Genomic DNA, 23,369 nt, shown 5'->3' on the forward strand with positions numbered 1-23,369 from the left:
AGCTGACATAATTAGACAAAAGTTAAGTATTTCTACCAAGTAGTATCTGTAAAACTTATACCAAAGTGTAACTTCACAAGATTCTCAATAATTTTATTTTTCATGTTGGAGTTTTTGTAAAATTAAACTTCATTCTAATATTACAACTTTATTCTCATGTTATTTCAACTGTATTTTTAAAATATCTTAACTTTTTTTCTTGTAATTAAAAAAATTTAATTGTAGCCTGGCCCTGATATTTTGTTGCAAAGTTAACCTGAATTCAAAGTCCAAACAAACAGAAGCTGCAATAAACGCTTGAGAAACAAGATGGCTGGTCTGGGCGCGTTGACATCACTGAACTACAGAAACCCAAGGAGTTCATTGGGAGAAAAAACATGATTTAATGTTCAAAAGCCAAAAGTAGTATCAATAAAATTAATTTATAGCCCAGCCTTACTGCCTACATTGAAAAACAAACAAGCTTGGTTAGAAGTTTTAATAAAACATACTGAATATAGTTGAAGATGTCAATTCAAAGATCTTAGAAATGAAAGGATTCAAACTCAATCTAAATTTATTCCAGTGAAACATAATTTAACACATCAGAAATCAGCAGTCCAGCACAGCCAAGGCGTTTTTTGTCCCAAACGGATTTTATTAGGAATAAAGTTTACAGACGTCTAGACTCCTCGGGGCTGCTTGAAGTTCATGCCGACAGGTGGCTGGGTGACCTGCAGGTTGGAGAGACTGCCGAAGTCCTGCAGGAAGACAGAGAGAAGACGTGGACAGGTGAGAGACGTGGACGGGTGAGAGGTTTTCCTGGGACAGGATTTGTCAGAGAGCATCAGGGTCTGACAGGAACGAGTGATCCTTCAAACACGGGAAAGCTCTCTATTTGATCTGCCTGTAGTAATAAATGACAGCAGCTACGAAGACGCTGCCACCACCTTTCGATACAGGCGGACAAAAACACAAATTCACTAGAAGTAATCTGCTCCTAATCTCATTTTAGATCATTATTGAACCACATTTGCAGCTGAAACCAGAAGAGACAAACACATTTTCTCAAGAGATACAACAATCTGATATTAATACCTGTACCGGTTCGATATTGGAAATAAATCCTAGATTGGATATTGGTGATGAGTTTGATCCATAAGGGCGGATCTATTCAGTCTAATTCTATGCTTTGTGCGCCGAGAGACATAATGTTTCATTTATTTTATATTTTTAATTCCTAATTGCAATTTCTGAACCACTTGATAGAAAGTTTGCTGCTGTTGTTTTTAATTATGTATATAATGAATATGATAAAATGTCTTCCAGCTCAAATGAAAAATGTTCATTAAAATGTAAAGTTTACCGATCTTTTGTTCTTTAAAACTTGTTTAAAATAAGTAAAATAAAAATACAAAAATATATTTAGAAACTGTTTTTGCATTATTATAACATTACCATTGCATTACTTGAAAATGGTTCCGAAACGACAATATTATCGTTTATCGCAATAACTTCGGGGACAATTTATCAACCAGCAACATTAGTTAAATAAATCTGACATTTTCTCTCATTACTTGGTAAATGCAAATAATTTTACTATTTCTGACCTAAAACAAGATAAATTTGGTCAGATTTAACTTCAGAAAAGAAAAAAGTGTCTTTTTAGACAGCACATGTAAATATATTTGGTTTCAACTGTGAATTAATCTTAATCTGATTACAATGACACCAGATGAATCAGTCCAACCAGCGATGATTGGAGGATTATTTAAGTTTCTCTTCCTTAATCTCACAACTTCAGCCTTTCTGAATGCTGGGAGCGGACTGGATCCAGTAGGTTTTTCCCAGTTCTCTCTGTAACCATGGCAACAGCCATTAGATAACCAGTAATGAAACGTTCGGGATCGTTATCTCCAAGCGGACTTCACAAAGTTCTCCGAGGTTCTGATGTCTGATCCAAACCCTCGACTTTCCGTCTGTGATGTCACTAATTAGCACAGAAACGACCCGCCGATCCCTCTGCGCCGCCAAACGCCAACTTCTTACAGAGGCACCTTTAATCTTCTGGGAGTTTTTTAAAAATTTCCTTTTAACTCATCCGGTCCAGAACCAACAAAGATCCAAGAAAAGACGAGAGTGGAAACTTACCAGCAGCTTCAGCATCTCCTTGGTGTCGGGGTCAACCTCGATGAGCTCCTGGTCCAGAGCAGACACCTGCACAGGTAAACGGAAAGCAGATGGTCACAATGTAGATCTGCAGGATCTGAAGCCTTAAAACCGGCGATAAACAGTGAAACGCTTCACACAGGGCTGAAACGATTAATCATGATTAATTGATTATTTAAATAACTGTCAACCAATTTATTAATTGATAAATCATTAACTGAATTTTGCAATTCAACGATTGATGAAAAAAATAAATATTCAGAGCATAAATTAAGACAAAACTGTACAAAAATATAAACAATTTGCATTTAAAAAGAAAAAAAAAAATAATTTTCTGTAAATATGTTCTATCCAGTTTTATTTTCGCAATTCTGTAAAAATGTACCTATATAAAAAAAAATCTATTAGGCACCCTTTGCTATCCAATTAATAATTGGTTAATTTAATTAATCAAGAAATAACAGATCATCTCTAAAGTACTGATATTAATTCAAGCAGAAAGGCCTGAGATGTTAGAAGTATTTTTTAACTGCAGATGCATCCTTTGTTACAAATTATAATGTTTACTGAAGTAATGCTGTGAAAATGTTTTGGGTTTTTTAAAATAGGAATTTATTTGCATCTTTTAATGCATTTCTAGGATATATATAGAAAAAAGTTACATAGTTAAAAAAATAAATGCAGAATATGATTTTTTTAAATCCGATTTATCGTGATAATTAAATAATCATTAGTTTCATTATTTAAAATAGTAAGTAAAAATGCCACATTTCTCAGCAGTTTTTAACGTTGACAGTTAAAATGTTGTCTGGAAGCGTCAGGGTTCAAGAGGAACAGGAAGTCCTTCAAACACGGGAAATGCTCCCAGGTTGATGTACCTGTAGTATCAATGACCTGGCAACAAACACGCCATGATCACTTTCGATACAGGAGCCCCTTGTCAGCAGGAGCAGAAATACCAGACAGAAACCAGCAGGATAAATCTACAGGAATGGATTTACAGGAAATCAGGCCGAAATTAAACAGAACTTCAGGAAACAGCTCCGTTGTTTATGTTGATACAAAGTTTTATGTCACAAAGTGTGAAAAGTTTTGATTACAGGATGTAAATACAGTCTTTTTTGTTTTTTTAGATAAAACACGTTTGGGCCAAAATCGGAACTAAAAACTACAAATGATCTGCAAGTCGAGATTTTTCATGCAAAATAGTCCAGACTTTTACATTTCTCAGTCCTTTACATTTATTAATAAAATAAAACACTGAAGTTTTCTCCATTGACTTGTGGAAAATATTTCTACAAAAATGACAAGACGCCTAAAACAGGTGTTAGGTAAATTATATATATTATTATCAACTATTTGTTGTTTCGTGTAGCTTTACAGTTTTACCTATATAATGTTCTTGACTCATATACCTTTATTGTTTTATTTTAGCCTAAAGAATGTTTGTGTTGTTATATTGCTCTGTTTGTTTCCTCAAGAAGGATTCTCTGAAAAAAAGCAGTGACGACCAGGTCCAACAGGGTTTATCACTCAGCAGAAAACCTCGGCCTTCCTGACCTGTTAGATCGCTATAAAACTGCCGCAGTGAAGACGTACAACTTGCTCTGTTTTACTTTGTGTCTGGAACAGAAGAATCTAGTGTGTAGATAACGTGTGTCTAGATACTGACTGACATTTGCCTTGCAATTATATGATTGAAGTGTTTTCCCCACCCCTTTGAGAAATTGCAATGCTCTCTGTGACAGGAATCCTAACAGCAATAAAAAGGGAGAACGGACACATATGTTTTCAGAAACATATGTGTAAAAGTAGTAGATGCTAAAGGAGGGAAAGTAAGGACATGAAAGACGGAATGAGTTTCAAAAAGAAGGAGGAGATAAAGGACAAAAAGGTAAGACAAAAGGAGAAAACAGAGTAAAGGAAAGGAGGACACAAGGAAGAAAGTGGAAGGAAAAAGATGAAAGGACAAGAAAGAAGGAAGGGAAGGAAAAATAAAATGGCAGAGGAAAGGACGTAAAGACGAGCCATGAGGAAATAAGAAAGAAAGGAGACGAAGAAGGAAAGAAAGGATGCAAATTCCCCCCAATGATCCAGTACTGGAATACACAGAAATCAAATTCCACATTTTTCCAAACCAATTTTAAAACGAAGGAAAGTTCACAATGTTTTCTTCAATATGAAATAAAACTATGGCCTTGTTCTTCTCCATTTTGTCATTAAAATTATTTTAGAAAACTAACTGAGACAACAGGAAAGAGATTTCAGTCTGGAAACTCTTGATTTCTTACCATACATTTAGACTTTTTCTGTCATTTTAACGAACGGAAGATACTAAAAGCAAACAGTCTACAAGATAAAACAAAAAGTTGTAAAATCAGCAGGTCAAATCCAAGTCCAGACATTTCAAATGTAGACTTCAATCAGTGAAAAAAAAATCCAGGACAACCCCCACAAAAACAAAACGCTTGAATCACCAGCGACATTTCTAACGATGCATTCACTGACCTCTGGAACGTAGTTGTCCCTCCTCTCTCTCTCCTCCTCCTGCAGCTTGATGGAGATTCCTCTGATGGGACCGCGCTGGATCCTCTTCATCAGATGCGTCACATACCTGCAGGAGCAAACACTCTGGTTTTTAGCTCCTCCTGTCCTCCGCCACGCTGCAATCTGACCGTCGCGCTACGATCCGCTGACTCACCCAGCAATCTTGTTGCGGAGCTTCTTGCTCGGGATGATGGCGATCTCCTCACACACCCTCTTGTTGGTGTGGAAGTCGTTTCCCAGCCGGGTGTAGTATTTCTCGATGATGACCCTGGCGGCCTTTTTCACCGTCTTGGTCCTGACTCGTCCCTGCAGGTGCAAAGATTTCAGATTTGGTGATTAGGAAGACATGTTGGAATAGACTCCTGCATTATTCCTTCACCTTTTTTACTACATACATATTCAGGTCACTAAAGAGTAACAAAACCAGCACATCATGTAGTATTCTGAGAATCAGTTGACCTCAAAACATTTCTACCTGCAGACTATAGATAATACTGCCCCCTGCAGGTTAAACTGTTGGCACAAAGCATGATGGGAGCATCTCTTCCTGATACTTTTATCAATCCGAAATAATGCTTCCGAGTTTCTAATCCAGTTTGTTTCTAGATATTTTTTAAATGACATCATGTTATTCAGCCTTTTAAAATTCATAATCCCTGTAATTTTCAACAAATTTGCCGAAATAGCTGCATGTAAACCGTATCATCTTGCTGTAATCTGTAAGATTGCGTCAGGAAAACCATAAAAAAGAAACTCAGTTTGAAATAAAACAGCTGCAAATCTTCAAATAATTTTCTGACACCTTTAATACCAGTGCAGTAGATTTTATCTAACCTGAGAAGGTATAGGACGTTTAAACACGGCACGTTTTATACTTTTTCACGTGAAACCGGGAGACTTCCTCCACAGCACAGCTCCAGGTCTGATCCGCCCTCCGGCTACTCTGTCCGGGGTACCGAGCCCGCTGTCTCAGACCGCAGACCGAGACACTCCCGCAACTTTGATTTAACCACATTACGAGCCGGTGTTAAACACTAAAGTAAGAACCTGATACCTGCGGCCTCGTCTACGTCTGAACCCGAGGTTCATTCAGACTAACGGCGGCTAGGTTTAACTGACAATAATCTGCTTAAATTATGTAATCTAATGTCAATAATGCGGTGAATCACAAGCTTCAGCATTCCGCCGTTTATCAAGATAACTATTAGAATGAATAAAGAGATAAAACGGAAGGATTGATGTGGATAAAACAGAAAGACGTGAAATGATCACCCACCATGTTGGATCGGCCTGGTAGAAGAGACCGAGAAGACTTCCGGTGGAAGTTTAAAACCTACGGAGGTTTAACTGCAGTGACACCCAATGGCTGAAGGCTGAAACTACAAAAACAAAAGCGATATAACGCTTAAAAATATTAAATCCCACTTCAGAGTGATTTAATTCCAATCAGTGGTGTTTTTAGTATAAAAAAGAAAATTCCCTAATTTTTTTGAAAATATTATTTTCAAAATAAACCTCATGAATTGTTCTTGTAATGTGTCCTTTTATCTTTATAATTTGTTTGAAAATATTATTTTCAAACAAATTATGATGGGAAAATCCTGTTTTGTTTTAGCTATCATGTATTCTAATATCTGGAATTCTTACAGGACTTGACATAAAAAATAATCATTTTTATCAATTAGGCTGTCCTTCAGTTTGATCCCTTCTCCCATTAAATATGCAAAACCCTTAAAACTGCAAAGCCAGAATGTAAAATAGATGATTTGAGGGACTTTCACTTACTTGTTTGGTATTTATAAAATAATTAGGCAGGTTTAAGTATCAGGGAATGCTATAGTTTTACAACGATTCCAGTGCACATAGACCTCGATGTTCCTGTGTAACTGTATGTAATTTCTTATCCAGAACGTACCTTGTTTTTCTGCTTCAATGGTAATAATGATTGTAGTTTGGCTGCAACCATTGTCCTATTTTCGTTATCAATTTCTAACAGTTTACTCACAGTGACACCTGTTCCTGTCCTAAATTGTATTTCATGACTTTTGTCACTTGTTTTCTGTAGGTAGAGTACATTCATTTCCCTTTACTTTTGCTACATTTTATCAGGACCTTGTCAAAAATAATACATTTATATATTCTGTAAAAATTTTGAAAAATTCAAAATAACTCATAGCAATCAGTCCTCAATTAATGTTTGTAGCAGATTTATGAGGAACTCTTTCAAAGTACAAAAAACCCCATATAAATAAGAATGCACCACAATAATGTGATCATCTTGTGATCTCATTTATTTAGTGTAAAATAAATCTACAAAACAGATCCACAACAATACTGCTTATTCTGCTCATTATATTAGCTAACATACATTCAGTAGCTTTCTATTAAAGGGAAAGTCCAACATTTCAGCAACTATACTCAGGATTATTGCATGATTTACAGTTTCTGGCTCTAAGTGATCATTTGTAGCTTATTCAGTGTTCATATAAAAATTTAATGATTGAATAGATCTGAGATTTAGTTTCCTTTACAATCAATCAAACCACATATTTCCCTGATTTTAGCCTCTTCAGAACTCAACTGATTTTAAACCTCATGAATTGTTCTTGTAATGTGTCCTTTTATCTTTATAACACCTTATTGGAAGTCACACAAATTAAACAAAAAAAGCATAGTAATTCATCTAGATAATGTGATAACAATGGAGTCCAAGTATAAAATTGAGAAAAAATACAAGAAAAACAGAGCTCATTAAACATTGTTTGTTTGATTTTTTTTTGATAAATACACGAGGAAATAAGACAAAATCGACCAATAAGAGTTACGTTTGCAATGCTCATTGGGATTTTTCAGTGATTCAATGTCCTCAGAGCATAAGTTGATTTATTTACCTTACAAACCATTCTTTAGTTGGTTTTGTCCAACTGCTTCCTCCTTTTAGGCTTTATTGTTGGTCTAATTCTATCAGGATTTCCCGGAGCGCTCCTTGAAAGAGCCCCACTCTTGTTGTTTTGAGTTTTCAGAAGGAAAAATAAAGCCATCAGATGTACTGATTTACCGGTAACCAAAAGAAGGAGTACTAAAAGAAGGAGTGTTGGCAGTTTCTCTGCTATGAACCACATGGGTGTGTTTTAATACAGTACCCAGACAGAAAGACATCAGCATGATTTTAGAGAAACAACTGCTGCTGCCCATGAAAGGATTACAAGGTCATCTACAGATTATTTACAGATTAAAGTCAATCATTCTACATGGAGAAAGATTGATCAAAACAAAAAGCTGCCCATCTTTTAAGAAGAGGAAAACTCACCGAATTCACCATAAAGACCAGGATCTGACCACCTTGCAGTTACCATGGCAACCATTAACTCCTCCGTATGGAAAGGTGTGTGAAGCCACCTGTCCAACAGCCGAAATTTGGTCATCAACATGGAAATTACTTCTAACACAGCAGCAAATCTAAGACAGCATCCATGTGTTGGTCTGGCCTAGTCAAAGCACAGACCTCAACTTGATTGAAATGTTGTGATGGGACCTTCAAAGAAGTACAGGAAAGTGAAAAGAAAATCCGGCTGAAAGCTTTTCCTGCTGGATGTGGCTCTACCAGCTGATGGATCCTGTGGTGAACTAAGTGTTTCACACATAGTTTCTAAATGTCTAAATACTTTTTTGATTTTTTTGGGTTTTTTTTGTTTTGGGCCACTTTTGACCCACTGGAGGCCAAACTATACTTACCAAGTGTTTTTGTCTAGTTTCTAGCTCAAAAATTTTAGTACACTTGTAAGTAACTTTTCAGCAAGATACAAGAGCTTCTTTTAAGTCAGTAATTCCTTAATATAGATGAAAAAGAACTTGCTCCACTTGCATTTTTCTGCAATTAAAAATGTTTTGTTATAAGTTGAATAATCTGCCAGTGGAACTAGTACTCTTTCATCAACATTTACTTAAAATAAGCTCCTATATCTTTGTAAAATGTTACTTGTGGGTTAGTTTTGTCTTATTTCAAGTGCACTAGGATATTTGCACTAGAAACTAGATCAAACAATACTTGGTAAGAAGAAGAGAGTTTTCAGTGTAAGCGATAAAACCTTGGAACTTGTAGAAGTATTTCGTCTCTGAAGACCAAATGCTGAGCATTAAGTCAGGTTCAGTGGGAACTCAACAGACTCTCTGTGAAGTTTTTTTTGTGTGTGTGTGTTTTTATAAACTACGATTTATGAAAAAAAGAAGACAAACGCAGTGAGAAGGATTCTCCTGAAGGCACCCGTCGACCCTGTTTCTCTTTATAACTGATTCACTTATAGAAAAGTGCAAACAGAAGCGTCAGAACTTGCATATTATCAGAAGTTGGACCCAACGTCCAGCTCCAGAGTTTGATGAGACGTTGTCACGGTAACGGCAGAGGCACCAGCACCTCCACGTAGCTGACAGGTAGAAGCCCGGATCGCTCCCCCAGCATACCCTCGTACCAGTCGCCGTCAACCTGGCCGGTGAGGATGATGACCTCTCCCTCGCTGAAGTCCAGCTCGTCGTCGCGTTTTGACGTGAAGGAGTAAATCGCCCGGCAACAGGGCTGATTCAGGAGCAGCTTACAGTCAGCTGAGAGGAAATCAGAGGGACAAAAGAGAGGAAAATGCAGTTAAACCTCCAGTTATACCTCAGATGTTTAGATTGCTGATGCTGGACTCAGGTTGAAAACTTTGAAACTTCTTAGACAAAAAAAAAAAAAAAAAAAAAGACGAGTGGAAGACACTGGAATCTCACTGGGGAAACTGGTCTCTGCTAAAACAGCCAGATGTTTTCTCACCAAAGTTGGAGATGAAGCTGTCTGGGCTGCTTGTTGTCACTGAGCTCTCTTCTCCTGAGTCCAAATTAGATGAAAACAAAAATAAGTTTTACAAGACATTCGCAGTTCAGCCTGTATTATGGGAGTATTATGCGTTTTCCAGGCACACAGAATGATTTTATAGCACACCTAAAGTGCTATTGGACTGCTACCTTCAGTTGTTATTCACTCCACACCATTGGTTTTTTTATTTGTGGCAAAACATTTAACTGCTGCTGCGCCAGTTACTCAACAGGTCGTTGCTAGGTAACCAAAGAACGAGTGAGTTGCTAGGTAACCAAAGAGTGCTTTGTAATTCCCCCAGAATTTTGTGCCATTCTGGATCAAACAGCTCAGGGAAATTATTGACTATTCTATCAGATGAATTGTCTGTTGATATTGATCACATGTCTACTGTAAGACATATTGTTATTGATTTATTGTCCAACTGATTGGAAACCAGTTTAGGGAGACCAGAACATCTGTGAGATGAAGTTGTTCCAGAACCTGAACCAGAACCTGAAAAATTGATGTTTCTTTTTTGTTCAGGTTCAGAAACACCTTTAAAAACACCTTTAAAAAGGTTCAACATCTGGAACAGACCTGAGGACCGAGGAGCCGCAGCTGACAGCTGGTGGTAAAACCCGACAGTACTGCTGGGGTCGGCTCCGACGCGAATCTTCTCGGATCTGAACTGGCGAGCTGGTTTGTTACTGGCAGCAGTCAACCTGATGTAAGGGAGAGGTCAAAGGTTATGTGGAGACAGATTTAAGACTTTAATTCTGATGGTTCTGATAATTAAACGTGGAAGAGGATATCAATAAACATTTGGTTTTGTCTCACTAAGATAGAAACACATCGATCAATATCTGTATCGGAAACGAAAATGAAAACAATTATAGATTGGCATTGGTGACGATGTATCCAATCCATAAGGGCAGATCATGCTTCATGACTTATCTTACACTATATTTAAAATTTGTAATTACACCTTCTGAACCATTTGAAAGAAAGTTTGTATCAGTTTATTTTTACATGTTTGACCAAGCTTGTGAAGTTATTTGTGTTTTTAAGTCTGTTGTTATTCAGTACATTTAGGTCTGTGTTTTGTTTTGGGTTTTTTTTAAAGAAATGTTTGAAGTCACTGTTTTTCTCAATCACATCGGTATCAGCTAATACCAAACCTCAGATATCGGTATTGTAAGTGAAAAATGTGGATCGGTGCATTCCTACATGAAGCCAAACTCACCTGGCCTGCAGGTCACTTTGCAGGTCCAGCAGCATGCGTTGGGCGTTGCGGTGGAAGTCGAGCAGAGCGGCGACCAGAGCAGCCAGCGGGCCGATCAGGTCCACCTGCAGGAGAAACACCAGAGCGGATCGGTAGCACCGCTTCCTGACTCCATGCACGAATCAAGTCCAACTCATCATTTCTCATTTTCTCCTTTGAGTCATCTGTGCTAATCAGACAGACAAACTGCTTTTTTTCCCAGTTTGATGCGGACATTTGGGACATTCTTAATGTTTTCAATAATTGGAGCACATGTGACGAAATGCAACTAATTATTATTTTATTTATTTCAATTAATTTTGTTTTGTTGCCCTTTGAGATCTAAAGATATAAATGGCATTATAAATAAAACCCATTATTACTATTATTGTTATTATTTATATTAATGCAACTGACTGAATCCTTCTGCATGATCCTTTTTGTCGTAATTTAATTGACTAAGATTTTAAGAGCTTTTATTGTGGTTAAAATGGGTGAAAATTAATTTTCATGACGGATTGAAGCGTTTCAAATTCACACTCGATAAAACCTTTTTTTTATTTTATTTTGAAAATTAGCAAAGAATCAAAATGGCTGGACATTTTGGGGGATTTAAACTGCAGAAAAGACCTGGTTTGTCTTTCTGGAAACCAGGTCATGAAGATCTTTTTTCTGGTAATTGGTCCCGAACTTTCTTTAGACTTGTCTCACGGTTTCCTACAGTACAGGTTGAACAAAACTAAACAGAAATAGTAAAAGAATAAACATCTGGTTTCCAACTCACATCACTGTCCAGCAGGATGAACATGCTCCTCTCTGCCAACTCTTTGGACGTCATAAACTTATCCCACGCCAGCCGAACACTTTCCGTTGACACTTTTCCTCTTCGTCTCTTTTTATAGTCAAAATCGAGCCGCTGGCCGTTCACCTTCTTTAGCTGGTACTGAGGAACCAATCAAATGTAAACAAACAAGCTTCAGACCTCCTGCTGGTCTAGATTCTAGCACCAATAACAAATGAGCTCATATAATTCAGTTCGAATAAAGACTCGAGGTGGGATTTAATGGCGGCTCACCTTGATCTGCTTCATGTCTGACTGCTGCAGCCTCTGCAGAGGGTCGATGAACGTCTGCTTGATGCTGACGTCCAGAACGTCTTTGGCCTGGCCGATCTTCTGCAGAGCTCCGCCCACATCCATCAGAGCGCCGCCTGATCAGGAGGCGAGAAAGAGGACGGCCGCAGAAAAACAGCAGGAGAGTCAGGAGTAACAGAGTTCACACACAACAAATCAGGAGGTGCCTCATTAACAGAGTTTGGTAGTAACTATTTACATTAACCTGTGTAACCTTTTTGAAAATATTTACTTTTAGGAGTATTTCTACTAAGCTGTACATTTCAGTAATTTTATTATGAAGTATCTCCACTCTTACTTGAGTAAAATGTTTTAACCAAACATTCATCAGACACACACACCTGCAGTTTTTGTTAAAGTTTCATTTTCAGTTTTGTATTGAAAGAAACTGATTTGGAAACATTTATTCATATAAGTAATAAAAAATAACAAAATCAGGCCAGAGAAAATGTCATTTTGGTCCTTAAAATACCAAAATTTCCCCTGAACTTTATATTTTGGTCCATCTGATGATGTAATTTTTAAATATTAAATGATTGACAATTTGATCAATTACTTAGTACTTGAGTAGACTTTTTACCAAATACTTTTTTACTCTTACTTGAGTAAAATTTTTAGGCATTTTATCCACTTGTACTCATTAATTTGTTTAAATTTATTTTAATTTGGGCGTGCTGTGGTGGCGTAGGGGGCAGCGCGACCCACATTTGGAGGCCTTGAGTCTTTGACGCGGCCGTCGCAGGTTCGATTCCCGGACTCAGCAACATTTGCCACATGTCTTCCCCCCTCTCTCTTCCTCTTTCCTGTCAGCCTACTGTCATATAAGGGACACTAGAGCCCACAAAAAGACCCCCCGGTGGGGAAGAAAAATAAATAAAATATTTTAATTTGTGTGTACCAAATTCAGAACCCGGTCCGAGCTCCTGGCCGTGGAGCAACATGCACTTTCCCAGCATTCCCTCCGTCTGCGGGTATCCCACCGTCCGCGCCTGTCCTCGGATCCTGGACACTGTGCTGAGCATGCTCAGTTTAGCTCTGTAGGCTGCAGACACAAAAACACATTTCAATTTACATTTTTATTCATTTTAATTTGTCTCATCAATTTCATTCCTGAACGCAAAACTTTCAAGAGAAAGAAGTTTTGCCACTGAGGATCAGGGTGGGCTTTGTTGTGCATTTTAGCAATATAAATCACACTTCTTTAAATAAGTGACATCCTGAAGAAGCTTATTTCAAGTGGGAATATTTTTCCAAGAATTATATTTCTGTTTGTGGCTTTGTAAATGTCATGCCATGTAGTTACATTTCTCCATTAAATTCCTCCATATTCCTTCAAATCTGAAGTATAATTAATAATATTCTGATCTATGTAGAAACATCCAAATTTCTTCTGGTCCTTCAATAATAAACTTTTTTCTCACACATTTTTGGTGCTAATTTGGAGATTTTCTGCTTTTCATGCATACAGACTTGGACCGAAATCATTATTCAGCTTGGCTTTCATATTAAAATTATGAAATCTATTCCTCATGTCTACACCTCACCACCTTCCAAATATTTATTTTTTAAGCAAATTTCTGTCAGAATCTGTAATAAGAAGAACTTTGTCTTTTTAATTAGGGATGCACAGCATTTATGCGTTAACATTGGTTTTTACTGATGGTGTGTTTGGAAAGTGTTTCTCCACTTTAAAAGGAAATATAAAATATCAATTGAATATCAGTAAGTATCACTAATTAGTCATAAAATTAATATGAAATACTGATATTGGCTAAGATTTTCCATATTGGTGCATCTCTATTATTCATTGTAATTATGTAAAAATGTGTTACAGGTTCTGTTTTGGATCAGATGTCGGTTGGACTGTGAGTTTGGGTGTTAAATCATCTGGTACCTGGGTTTGGCTGGAGTAGCTCTGTGGTTCTGGACATCAGCTCACCCAGAAGAACGTTCATCACTGCGACAGTCTGATAAAAAACACACAGAGGGAAGAAGTTCAATCGATTTTTATCTTCAATCTCTGCGGTACAGAGATTGAAGACAAAACACAAAATTACACCAAGTATTTTTGGTCTAGTTTTCATTGCAAATATCTTGGTAAACTTGAAATAAGAAAAAAACTAACTTAAAACTAACTTTTTAGGAGATATGACATATTAAGCTTGTTTTAGATCAATAAGTCCTTAATATTGATTTAAAAAAAGGTTCTAGTTCCACTGGCAGATTTGTTCACTTATAATATGGAAAAAATGTCTTGTGTAAAAAAAAAATCTGCCAGTTGACCCATCCATCCATTTTCTAACACCTTGTCCCTAGAGGGGTGGGAGGGTGCTGGTGCCTATCTCCAGATCTGGAGAACTGGCGACCTGCGACAGACAGGTCGCCAGTCTGTCGTAGGGCAACACAGAAACAGACAGGACACTAAACAGACAGGACACTAAACAGACAGGACACTAAACAGACAGGACACTAAACCACACACGCATGCACACAGCCAGGGAGACTTTAGAGAGACCAATTAACCTGACAGTCATGTTTTTGGACTGTGGGAGGAAGCCAGAGTGCCCGGAGAGAACCCACAGGGCATGGTCCACAGGGAGAACATGCACTCATCTTTCCGTGCAGAAAGACCCCGGGCCAGGAATCGAACCCAGGACCTTCTTGCTGCAAGGCAACAGCTCTACCAGCTGCGCCACTGTGCAGCCCTTCCAGTTGACCCAGTACTTTTTAATCAACATTAAGAAATTACTGGCTTCTTGTGATGGAAAAATTACAATAAGGTCACATCTGCTAGTCATGTCATATGAAATGCTTATGAACTCTCACCAAAAGAACTATTTGGGTTTCATGTAGAAGGTTGGAAGTTGTTTTCTACAGCTGCATCAGAACCAGACTGTCTCGCCCCTTGTTGTTAAGTCTTTATCTTTGGTATAAAACTCATGTGTTGTCTCTGCCTGGCAGAGCTTTTCATCCAGACCTGCTTCATCACTGATTTTTTTACTTGAAAGCTAGTTTTGTATTATTTCATGTATACTAAGATATTTACACTACTGCAGAAGCTACACAAAGAATAAGATTGGTAAGATGTGTGTTTTTATAGTGAAGGCTTTCAGGGTTCATGTAACATGACCAAGTAAATATACTTTACTGCTGTTCTTTTGTTTGCGTTTGTGCTAAATTTATTTTCTTTGTATATACTTTAGTTATTTTATTACATTTCGCTCAATAAAGACAAACTCAAACATTCACCTTCTCCATCTTCAGGAAATCTTCATCCAGTTTGGTTCCCTCAGCTCCCAACAGGCGCTCGTTCAAAAGCTGCCAACAGCAATCAGGTTAAAACACATCAGAGCTCCAGAAAACCAGACAGTTTTCAGAAATCAATCAAAAACTAAATTCCTGAAACTTTCAGGCTCTGAAAGTGCCAAAAGATGGAAAATCTTCTCAAATTTAGATTGATAACTGCTCTAGCTTGACACAAACTGTATGAACTACTGAACTGTAAAGCGCTTGATCACTCAGCTTTGAACTGATCCAGGTAAACTGGAGATGACAGTTTACCTGGATCAGTTAAACTGATCCAGGTAAACTGGCTTCATCTGTTGGTTCTGATGAAGCCAACAGAACCACATTCCTTCAACTAGGGCTACACCGATTGCAGTTTTCTGGTCGAGTACCGATTAACGATCTTTAAAAAGGCTGACTGGTCAATTCCAATTTTGGCCAATACCAATTTTTTTGTCTGAAATGTTGTTAAACATAGCAAAAAAGTCGCCGAGTTGGTAACAGTGGGGGTGACTGTTGTTAACTGCAAACATGCAGCCATGACCTGGTATAACGGTCTGTCAGACAAACCTCTCCCACTGCAGAGCAGAAGAGGACAGTGGCTGATTTTTACAGGTAAAAAAGATCGACTTCACATGCAAGTATCACCGATCTTCAAAAATTAAGAAAATCTGCGCCAATAAATCAGCTGGCTGATAAATCGCTGCACCGCAACCCTCAACACCTCAGCTGCATCAAGAAAATTTGTGCACAAAGGTTATGGACAGAATTGGTGACAAAAGGAAACTTTGTCACCAGAAACAAGCATGACTTACTTATTTGAAGCATTCAAGGATAAATTAAGAAAAGAAGAGGAAGATTTATAAACCCATTGAAGTGTTTATCTCGGACTTTTGTCCACAGTTTTTGTTAGAATTTGGAAAACTTTTAAGTTTTTAATATCTTATTTATTTCAGGAGTAAATCTGCAACTTACAAGAGCCACTGTGACATTGAAGCTCAGGAGAATGTTTTTACTTATAGTCAATTTGTAATATTTTAATGACAAAGTTCAGAGGAAATGTTTGCATGGCCTTGTTAAATCAAAATCACAGCTTTAGAATAATCTTTCCCTCCACCTTTTGGAGCGGATTAACGCATAATCTCTTTCTGATAATTAATGTTTAACCTATAATTACAACCCTAACAAAGTGCAGAGTGCAGCCTGCATCATACTCTGATGTACCGGGAATAAAAATCTTAATAAACATAAACAAGGCGACCCTCATCCTGAATCTTTCCTGGGGAGAAGCTTTCCAGGTGGATCGGTACCAGGCCCTGTGTGGCAGTGAGCCTCGAAACACGACGGCCCACATTGTATCTCCACTTGTTTTAACCTGGTTCTGTTCGGCTCGGTTCGGCTCTTACCTGGCTGGCTTTGTGGAACTGCTTCTTCATTCCGGAGACGGACATCTTGACGGCTCCAAGCGGCGGACCTGCTGCTGCTACCGCCCGGGTCCGGACAGCCTTCAGCCCGACTACGATGCTTTATCCCCCCGCAGGGAGTTTCTGCAGGGACCTGCCCACACCTCCGCAACCACAACAAGGCAAGGACCGGAAATTTGGACCGGAAACAACTCCGTTTAACACTTCCTACCACGAAGAAGAGGCCAGAAAAAGTTCTGCAGCTTGTAACAGTCTGTTTAATTTCATTTTGTCTGCTGTTGTCTGAAGTTTACCAGATGTCTCATACTTATTATTTTTTCTGTGTCGAATCTGTTTATTTGCTTTTCATTTAAAGTTAGCCAATCTTTCCAATGATTTATCTTGTTGAGCTTCTATTAAACTTTAATTATTTCATAAATCAGCTTAAAACAACTACGTCATTTATGTATTTTATAAAGCACAGTAGGTGTGATTAGTTTGATTTTCAATTTGCTGTCCTTGTGCATGAAAAATGAGATAATATATAATATAATGAAATTTTATAAAATAACCTATGACATAGTAGGATTCAAAATAATATGATAAAACATAATTTTTTACAACTTTTTCTCACTTCTGTTTTTTTTGTCTTTCAATCCAAATAAAGTTATTAAAATCAGCGTGCAAAAAACTGTACTGAATTAGATATTACAGAGTAATATTATACTTCTTATAATAACATAGAATTACTTTTATATCCTTAATTATGTCCTTATTTTTTATTACTGTATTTATGTTGGGTTGTTTTTAATTTGTTTATCAGAGGTCTGTCAATAAAGTTTGAATAGCATTTTATTGAAATATTGTCGAGCTTAATCTTTTTCCTGCCTAATATGCTTAATATTAGTTTTAGAAATTTTTATTTTGTTTCATTTTTAGGTTTTATTTGTATTTTTTTATTGTCTATTGTTTTCACCAAAATGACTACTAGGAGCTTAGAAATTATTTTTGGCAGGTCAGTGTATAATTTTTGTTGAAGTTAGTATAATTACAAAACAAATAGTAAAATGTGGGATGTAACACATGGACATTTGCATCCACACCAGTTGTGGTTAATAGTTTCATTGATTTGTTTTTTTATACTTTATTTAATTAATTTTATTTTTCTGCTAAACGAGATGTTTTCCTGATTCTTAGTTGATCTACATCTTGGTTAAAACATCATTTCCCATCAGTCATAGCGCCAGCGTTGCGTCACATGACTCTTCTCTTTTCAACATGGCTGCTGCGCTAAGCAGTGAAGATTTCACCAATTTGCAGCTCCTTCTAAAGGTAATGAACGTTATTTTTGATTGTTTTTAATTGAGACTTGGTGGAACACGTATAATTGTCTTCTAAGTGTTTTAGAAAACGTGGTTAAAATAGGAATATCGGTTATCTGGTTACTTTAATCTGCTCTAAGCACTTCATCTGCTGTTTTTTGTATTGGAAACAAGACTTGTTTTTATGAGGAAGGTTATTTCACAAAACCAGGATAGCGGATTAACCCTGGATTTTACGGTTGAATTAAGCCTCGACTCGTTTTCATAAACTCAATAGCTCATAAGTTACGTTGGCGATTTATCCTCTTCAGCTAGCCTGTTCAACAGGCTAGCTGAAACCTGGAGCTTCATTAGGTCAGTCAGATCGATCATATTTAAAACATATTCTTATTTACGTCATAAACATACCTTGTGCCTCTATCAAGAGGGCTGCTTTTAATAAGATGTACTTTAAGTTCCTTTTCAAGTTATCTTGTCTTTAACGGAAACTTTAGATTTCCATAAGCTCCATTTGCACTAACAGTTAAACAGGAAATTGTCCCTTCAACATAAAAGCATGGCAACTCAAGCAGGAAGTTAAATATAAGTAACATTATTTAAGGATCTTAGTCATTAGTACATATTCATTTGTACATTGTATAATCTTTGCTAGGTATTAAAAATTGTTCTTTTGTTGAACCTTGACCTATTGTCAGGTTTGTTCTTTATAAATATTGATAAGATGTGGAACAAAAACAGTAACATAAATAAATTTGCTGTTGTTTTAATATTTACTTTTTTTGTTCATTTTTTAATTTCTAATTTTTTCATTTGAGCAAATGACTGTATGAATATGGTGTTTTTAAAGTTGTGTAGATGGTTTATATACTGGTTTAGTCTTTCAGAACCAGGTAAAGCCACAACGAACTGATCACCTTATGTCAAGGCTGGTTTTATCTCACCTCCTGGATTTCTGAATTGTGTTTTTAGTGAAAGAGTGCTTTGAAGGCCATGTTTATTTTCTGACTATTTTCTTTTGTGTGTGTGTTTCAGGCTCCGTCTAAAGACGCAGTGAGAGATGTCTGTGTTCAGAGCCACAGAACCCTGAACCGGAAGCTGACAGAAAACACTGCAGCCACCTTCAGCATCCCTGCAGCACAGGCAGCTCAGGTAACACACACGTACACACACCCACACACGCACACACACACCCACACACGCACGCACGCACGCACACACACACACACACACACACACACACACACACACACACACAGTTTACTCAGCTGCACTGTGAGAATTGAAGTTAGCAGTAGCATTAATAGCATTAATAGTGCATTAAACTGCTCAATACATTAATGAGGATGGTTGCTTTTAATGTTTTAATTAATTATTAATATTTTATAAATTAACTTTATTACTCTGAACTGTTATTTTTGCTTGAGATTTTAAGATCCACATCCATCATCCATCATGCGTGTCAGCAGTTTATAAAGTAGGCTAAAAGAAATAGAGAAAAAATAGAATCTTCAACAATAGAAAAATGTAAACATAACTTAATTTGGATTTTTAATCTGAATCTGTGCCATCCATTTGTCGTTTAGCTGGTCCAGTCCCTCCACACTCTGTCTCACCACGTCCTCTTCTACAACCTGACGTCTCCGGATCAGATCCTCGCAGTATTCCCAGAGTCTTTCCACTCCAATCTGAAGAACCTGATCACTAAGATCCTGCTGGAGAACAGGTCAGTCCTACTGAAACTTTAAGAAGTATACAAACTGATTTGATTATTTTCCTGGTCTGATAAGGATGAGAAAAAAAGTCATTTGATTATTTTAATCCTTTCTTTCCATTTCCATATCCTATTTTTCTAAAACCCAAAACTCTGACAATCGTTTTAAGTAAATATAGTGACATTTGCTAAATCACTCAATATCCATATTTTGGATTTTGTGTTTAATGTATGCTGATTCAAAAGCCTTTGTAGATAACTTTAAATTCAGGTTTAACTTGAATTTAAAGAAATTCAACTTTTAAATTAGGTCAAAATGTCATTTTAATTAATTCAATATTATTAATTAAAACTGGTTTGAGTTAGTTCAGATACAAAAAAGCAGTAAAAATGACTCGCAGTACAAAGCATTTTTGTTGTTGTTGTTTCTTGTTTTTTGTTAAAGCCACAGAAAATGTAACAAAATTTTCAGAATGTTATAAAAATCTCTGTAAATGTTTGGCACAATGAGAATGTGTGGGATAAAAGCAAAGGCTGTGGAATGCACTAATTTTGATACAACCCTAAAAAATCTCATCCTACTTCCAAAACTAACATCAAAAGATTTGAGTTTTTTGGCGTGTTTCCTTTGAGCAAATTTATTTCTGAAATGTCAAATTGCACAATTTCAAGGTTAATGGAAATGCAAATAGTGTCTCAGACATCTCGGTTATCTTCGACTGATCAGGAATAAAATTTTTGGTTGACATTGAGTTTGTTTTTTCAGTCCGGCGTGGAGGACAGAAGCTCTCAGCCATCAGGGTGAGTAAACACCATGCTTTTCTTTCCTGTCTTTGTGAGGAGAAACACTTCAGGAAATGTTCTGGCACTTGTTTATTTAACCTCTAATTAGAAGCTGCAGTGATACCTCTAAGTTTAAGGTTCGGTAAATGACTGCTTGTGTTCAGAAGTGGCTAGAGTACCCAAAAACTGTACTCACGTAAAAGTAGCACTACGTAAATATATTTTCTCTAAAGTAAAAGTAAAAAGTAACTGTCCAAGAAATTACTCAAAAGTAAAATAGTATTTGGTAAAATGTCCACTTATGTATTGAATAACTGATCAAAACAATCATTTAATATTTAAGAATTACATCATCAGATGGACCAAAATATAAAGCTAAGTGGAAATTTTGGTATTTTAAAGATCAAAATTAAAATATTTATGTAAATTACATAAGTACAAAACAATAAAATCAAGCAAAAAAAACAAAAACAAAAAACAGATATTTTTCGAAATCAGTTTCTTTCAATGTAAAGTTTTATAAAACTTTTACAAAAACTCCATGTATGGGGCGTGCTCCGGTGGCGTAGAGGTTAGCGCACCCCACGCCTGGAGGCCCCCAGTCCTCGACGCGGCCGTCGAGGGTTCGATTCCCGGACCCGACGACACTTGCCACATGTCTTCCCCCCTTCCTGTCAGCCTACTGTCATAAAAGGGACACTAGAGCCCACAAAAAGACCCCCTGGTGGGGGACAAAAAAAACCCTCCAGATTTGTGTTTGGTGAATTTTTTATTAAAACAGGTTTGTTCTTCATTCAGTGAGTATCCAGATATTTTACTTTAGTGACAGTAGCAATACTTTCTGATTGTTGCTCAAGTAAAAGTAAAAAGTTGTAGTCCACAAAATTACTCGAGTAAAAAAAAAAGTATTTGGTCAAAATGCTACTCAAGTTCTGAGTAACTGGTCAAAACAAACATTTAATATTTAAAAAATACATAATCTGTTGGACCAAAACATAAAGTTATGTGAAAATGTTGGTATTTATAGCTCAAAATGAGAATAATTCATATAAATCAATCAGTATTTTTCAAATCAGTTTCTGTCAATATAAAAGTTATTTTAAAAAACTGCTGGTGTGTGTCTCTGTCTGGTGAATCTTTGGTTAAAACATGCTTGTTTTTCATTCAGCGCGTAGAAAATCCAGAAACTTTACTCAAGTAAAAGTAGGCACTTCATAACAAAGTCACTCAAATAAAAGTAAAACAAACAGCGTAGCAAAAATACTCATAAAAGTTAATTTTTTCCTAGTAGTTCCTCAAGTAAATGTAACTAGTTACTACCAAACTCTGCCCGTGTTTTCAGTCTCCCTCCCTCAGCTGAAGGAGCTGGACTGGAGAGTGGACCTGGTGACCAGTTCTGACTCGGTCAGTCGGATGGCGGTGCCGACCTGCCTGGTCCAGCTGAAGGTGAGAACCTGAACGACCCTCTGGAGAGGTCGTGACCTTCCTGATGACAAAATGGATCTCAATATGCAAAACCTTTTCAGATGGAGGATCCGTGTCCATCAGCAGGCGGGGAGCCGGTTTCCACGGTTACAGTGGAGCTGAGCAGGGAGTCACTGGACACTATACTGGACGGACTGGGACGGATTAGGGACCAGCTGGCTGTGGTGGCAGGGAAGTGAGAAGACGGACTCCAGATTTCATCCATAAATGGTTTACACTTTGAAACGTGGATAAAGTTCTACAATTTCAACAAAAACCTGGTGGGGTCTCATTTATCCGGCAATTGGAAAGTTGAACTTTTTAACACGTGTTGAATATGATAATGTTCATACATTTAATAATAATTATTCTACTCAACCCTCATTCATGTGTAAAAGTACTGTTTCCATTTCTACTAATGTGAAAATGAACTGATCAGTCAGATTCTATTTTGTGGTGCATCTTTTATATTCTTTCCTATTTTATTCTATCTTGATGCAGTTTAGGTCTCACTGAAGTTTCATCACATTTACATATATAGTAACGTAGCGTTAAACTCCTTGAACTGGTTGCCACGTGCATATTTTTGGTCATTTTGCCAATGATTCTTAGATTAAGAGCTTTTAGACCGAACAGGCTACAGTTCTTAGAGCATTGTTTCTGCTTAAGGTGGAATGAAGAGTTGCAGTTGTGTATTATAAATCTATTACCGCATATGCTTCAGCATTTCAGAGCTCATTTTCATTGTTAAAAGACTTGAACAACACATTGCAATTTAAGTAACTATTAAACAGTTGAATTTCTTTTTTTTCCCAGGACTTGGATGAAGAATCCAAAATGTATGAAAGAATATTAGAGCTACTGTTAAAAAATTCAGATTTTAATCTCAATTCTGAGTTAAACTTACTGACCTCTTCAGAATTTAGACTTTAATACAAATGCAAAGAGGCCGCCAAATTACATCTGTAAGTTGTTTGTGCATGTCTGATTTTGGTCTCCTGAAGCTACAGACCGATGCCAGACGTGTTTTTCGGACATCCACAGGATTATCAAAAGTAGTCATTTACATCTTTTTTGCGGATGTCAAACAAAATGTTGAAGAGCTCCCGCTGGAACACTGAAATAAACATTTATTGATTAAAACTGTTATCTTTACCTAGAACAGCAAGGCTGCTTGATTGTTGTTTTTGAAATCAGCATCTGTGATTTTCATTAAAAGGCGGGTATTATGTGTTTTCCAGGCATATAGTACCATTCTATAGCGTAATAAAATAACTATATTACTTTCAGTTGTTATGAAAATGCTGTGTGTAGCGCTGGACGAAATGGTTGAAAACATATCATAATATGAGGGCTTCCTATCAGTCAATATCAATAATTATTGATTAGTTTTTTGTTTTAAATATCTGAAATATTGCCAAAGTGGTGATGTGACCTTTCCAGTTTTCACTCCACTCCGTTATTCTTTATTTTTAAGCAGTT

At 37.0% G+C, this 23,369-nt stretch overlaps 3 protein-coding genes and 2 non-coding genes across 8 annotated transcripts; 1 reads left to right on the forward strand and 4 right to left on the reverse strand.

The window, feature by feature from the left end:
* Positions 1-616: 616 nt before the first annotated feature.
* zgc:114188 (40S ribosomal protein S17-like) lies at positions 617-6,059 on the reverse strand. Its single transcript, XM_044125884.1, has 5 exons — positions 5,972-6,059; positions 4,850-5,001; positions 4,657-4,762; positions 2,131-2,196; positions 617-740 (listed from the first exon to the last, which is right to left on the reverse strand). Exons 1-5 carry the CDS (start codon positions 5,972-5,974, stop codon positions 663-665), a joined length of 405 nt encoding a protein of 134 aa, XP_043981819.1. The 5' UTR covers positions 5,975-6,059; the 3' UTR covers positions 617-662.
* On the reverse strand, positions 815-943 carry LOC122836373. The gene has a single exon (XR_006371518.1). It is a non-coding gene; the product is annotated as a small nucleolar RNA SNORA71 (small nucleolar RNA).
* LOC122836372 lies at positions 2,954-3,080 on the reverse strand. The gene has a single exon (XR_006371517.1). It is a non-coding gene; the product is annotated as a small nucleolar RNA SNORA71 (small nucleolar RNA).
* Positions 6,052-18,461, reverse strand: sh3gl3b (SH3-domain GRB2-like 3b). 4 transcript variants are annotated; one of them, XR_006371417.1, is made up of 12 exons: positions 18,338-18,447; positions 16,611-16,835; positions 15,169-15,237; positions 13,814-13,886; positions 12,818-12,961; positions 11,863-11,996; positions 11,572-11,730; positions 10,770-10,873; positions 10,124-10,248; positions 9,503-9,556; positions 9,030-9,294; positions 6,052-6,074 (listed from the first exon to the last, which is right to left on the reverse strand). XR_006371417.1 is itself a non-coding variant. In XM_044125880.1 (11 exons), exons 2-11 carry the CDS (start codon positions 16,653-16,655, stop codon positions 9,083-9,085), a joined length of 1,119 nt encoding a protein of 372 aa, XP_043981815.1. In that variant the 5' UTR covers positions 16,656-16,771; positions 18,338-18,461; the 3' UTR covers positions 6,969-9,082. The 4 variants fall into 4 exon arrangements, 3 of the variants coding, with proteins under 3 accessions (XP_043981815.1, XP_043981814.1, XP_043981816.1); XM_044125880.1 differs by lacking the exon at positions 6,052-6,074 and having other exon boundaries at positions 6,969-9,294; positions 16,611-16,771; positions 18,338-18,461; XM_044125879.1 differs by lacking the exon at positions 6,052-6,074 and having other exon boundaries at positions 6,969-9,294.
* commd9 (COMM domain containing 9) lies at positions 17,801-23,030 on the forward strand. Its single transcript, XM_044125883.1, has 6 exons — positions 17,801-17,939; positions 18,962-19,078; positions 19,513-19,652; positions 20,407-20,441; positions 21,766-21,869; positions 21,950-23,030. The coding sequence occupies exons 1-6, from the start codon at positions 17,886-17,888 to the stop codon at positions 22,085-22,087; spliced, it is 588 nt and encodes a 195-aa protein (XP_043981818.1). The 5' UTR covers positions 17,801-17,885; the 3' UTR covers positions 22,088-23,030.
* Positions 23,031-23,369: the final 339 nt, after the last annotated feature.

Source organism: Gambusia affinis, linkage group LG08, assembly GCF_019740435.1.
Source record: "Gambusia affinis linkage group LG08, SWU_Gaff_1.0, whole genome shotgun sequence".
Classification (NCBI taxonomy): Eukaryota; Metazoa; Chordata; class Actinopteri; order Cyprinodontiformes; family Poeciliidae; genus Gambusia; species Gambusia affinis.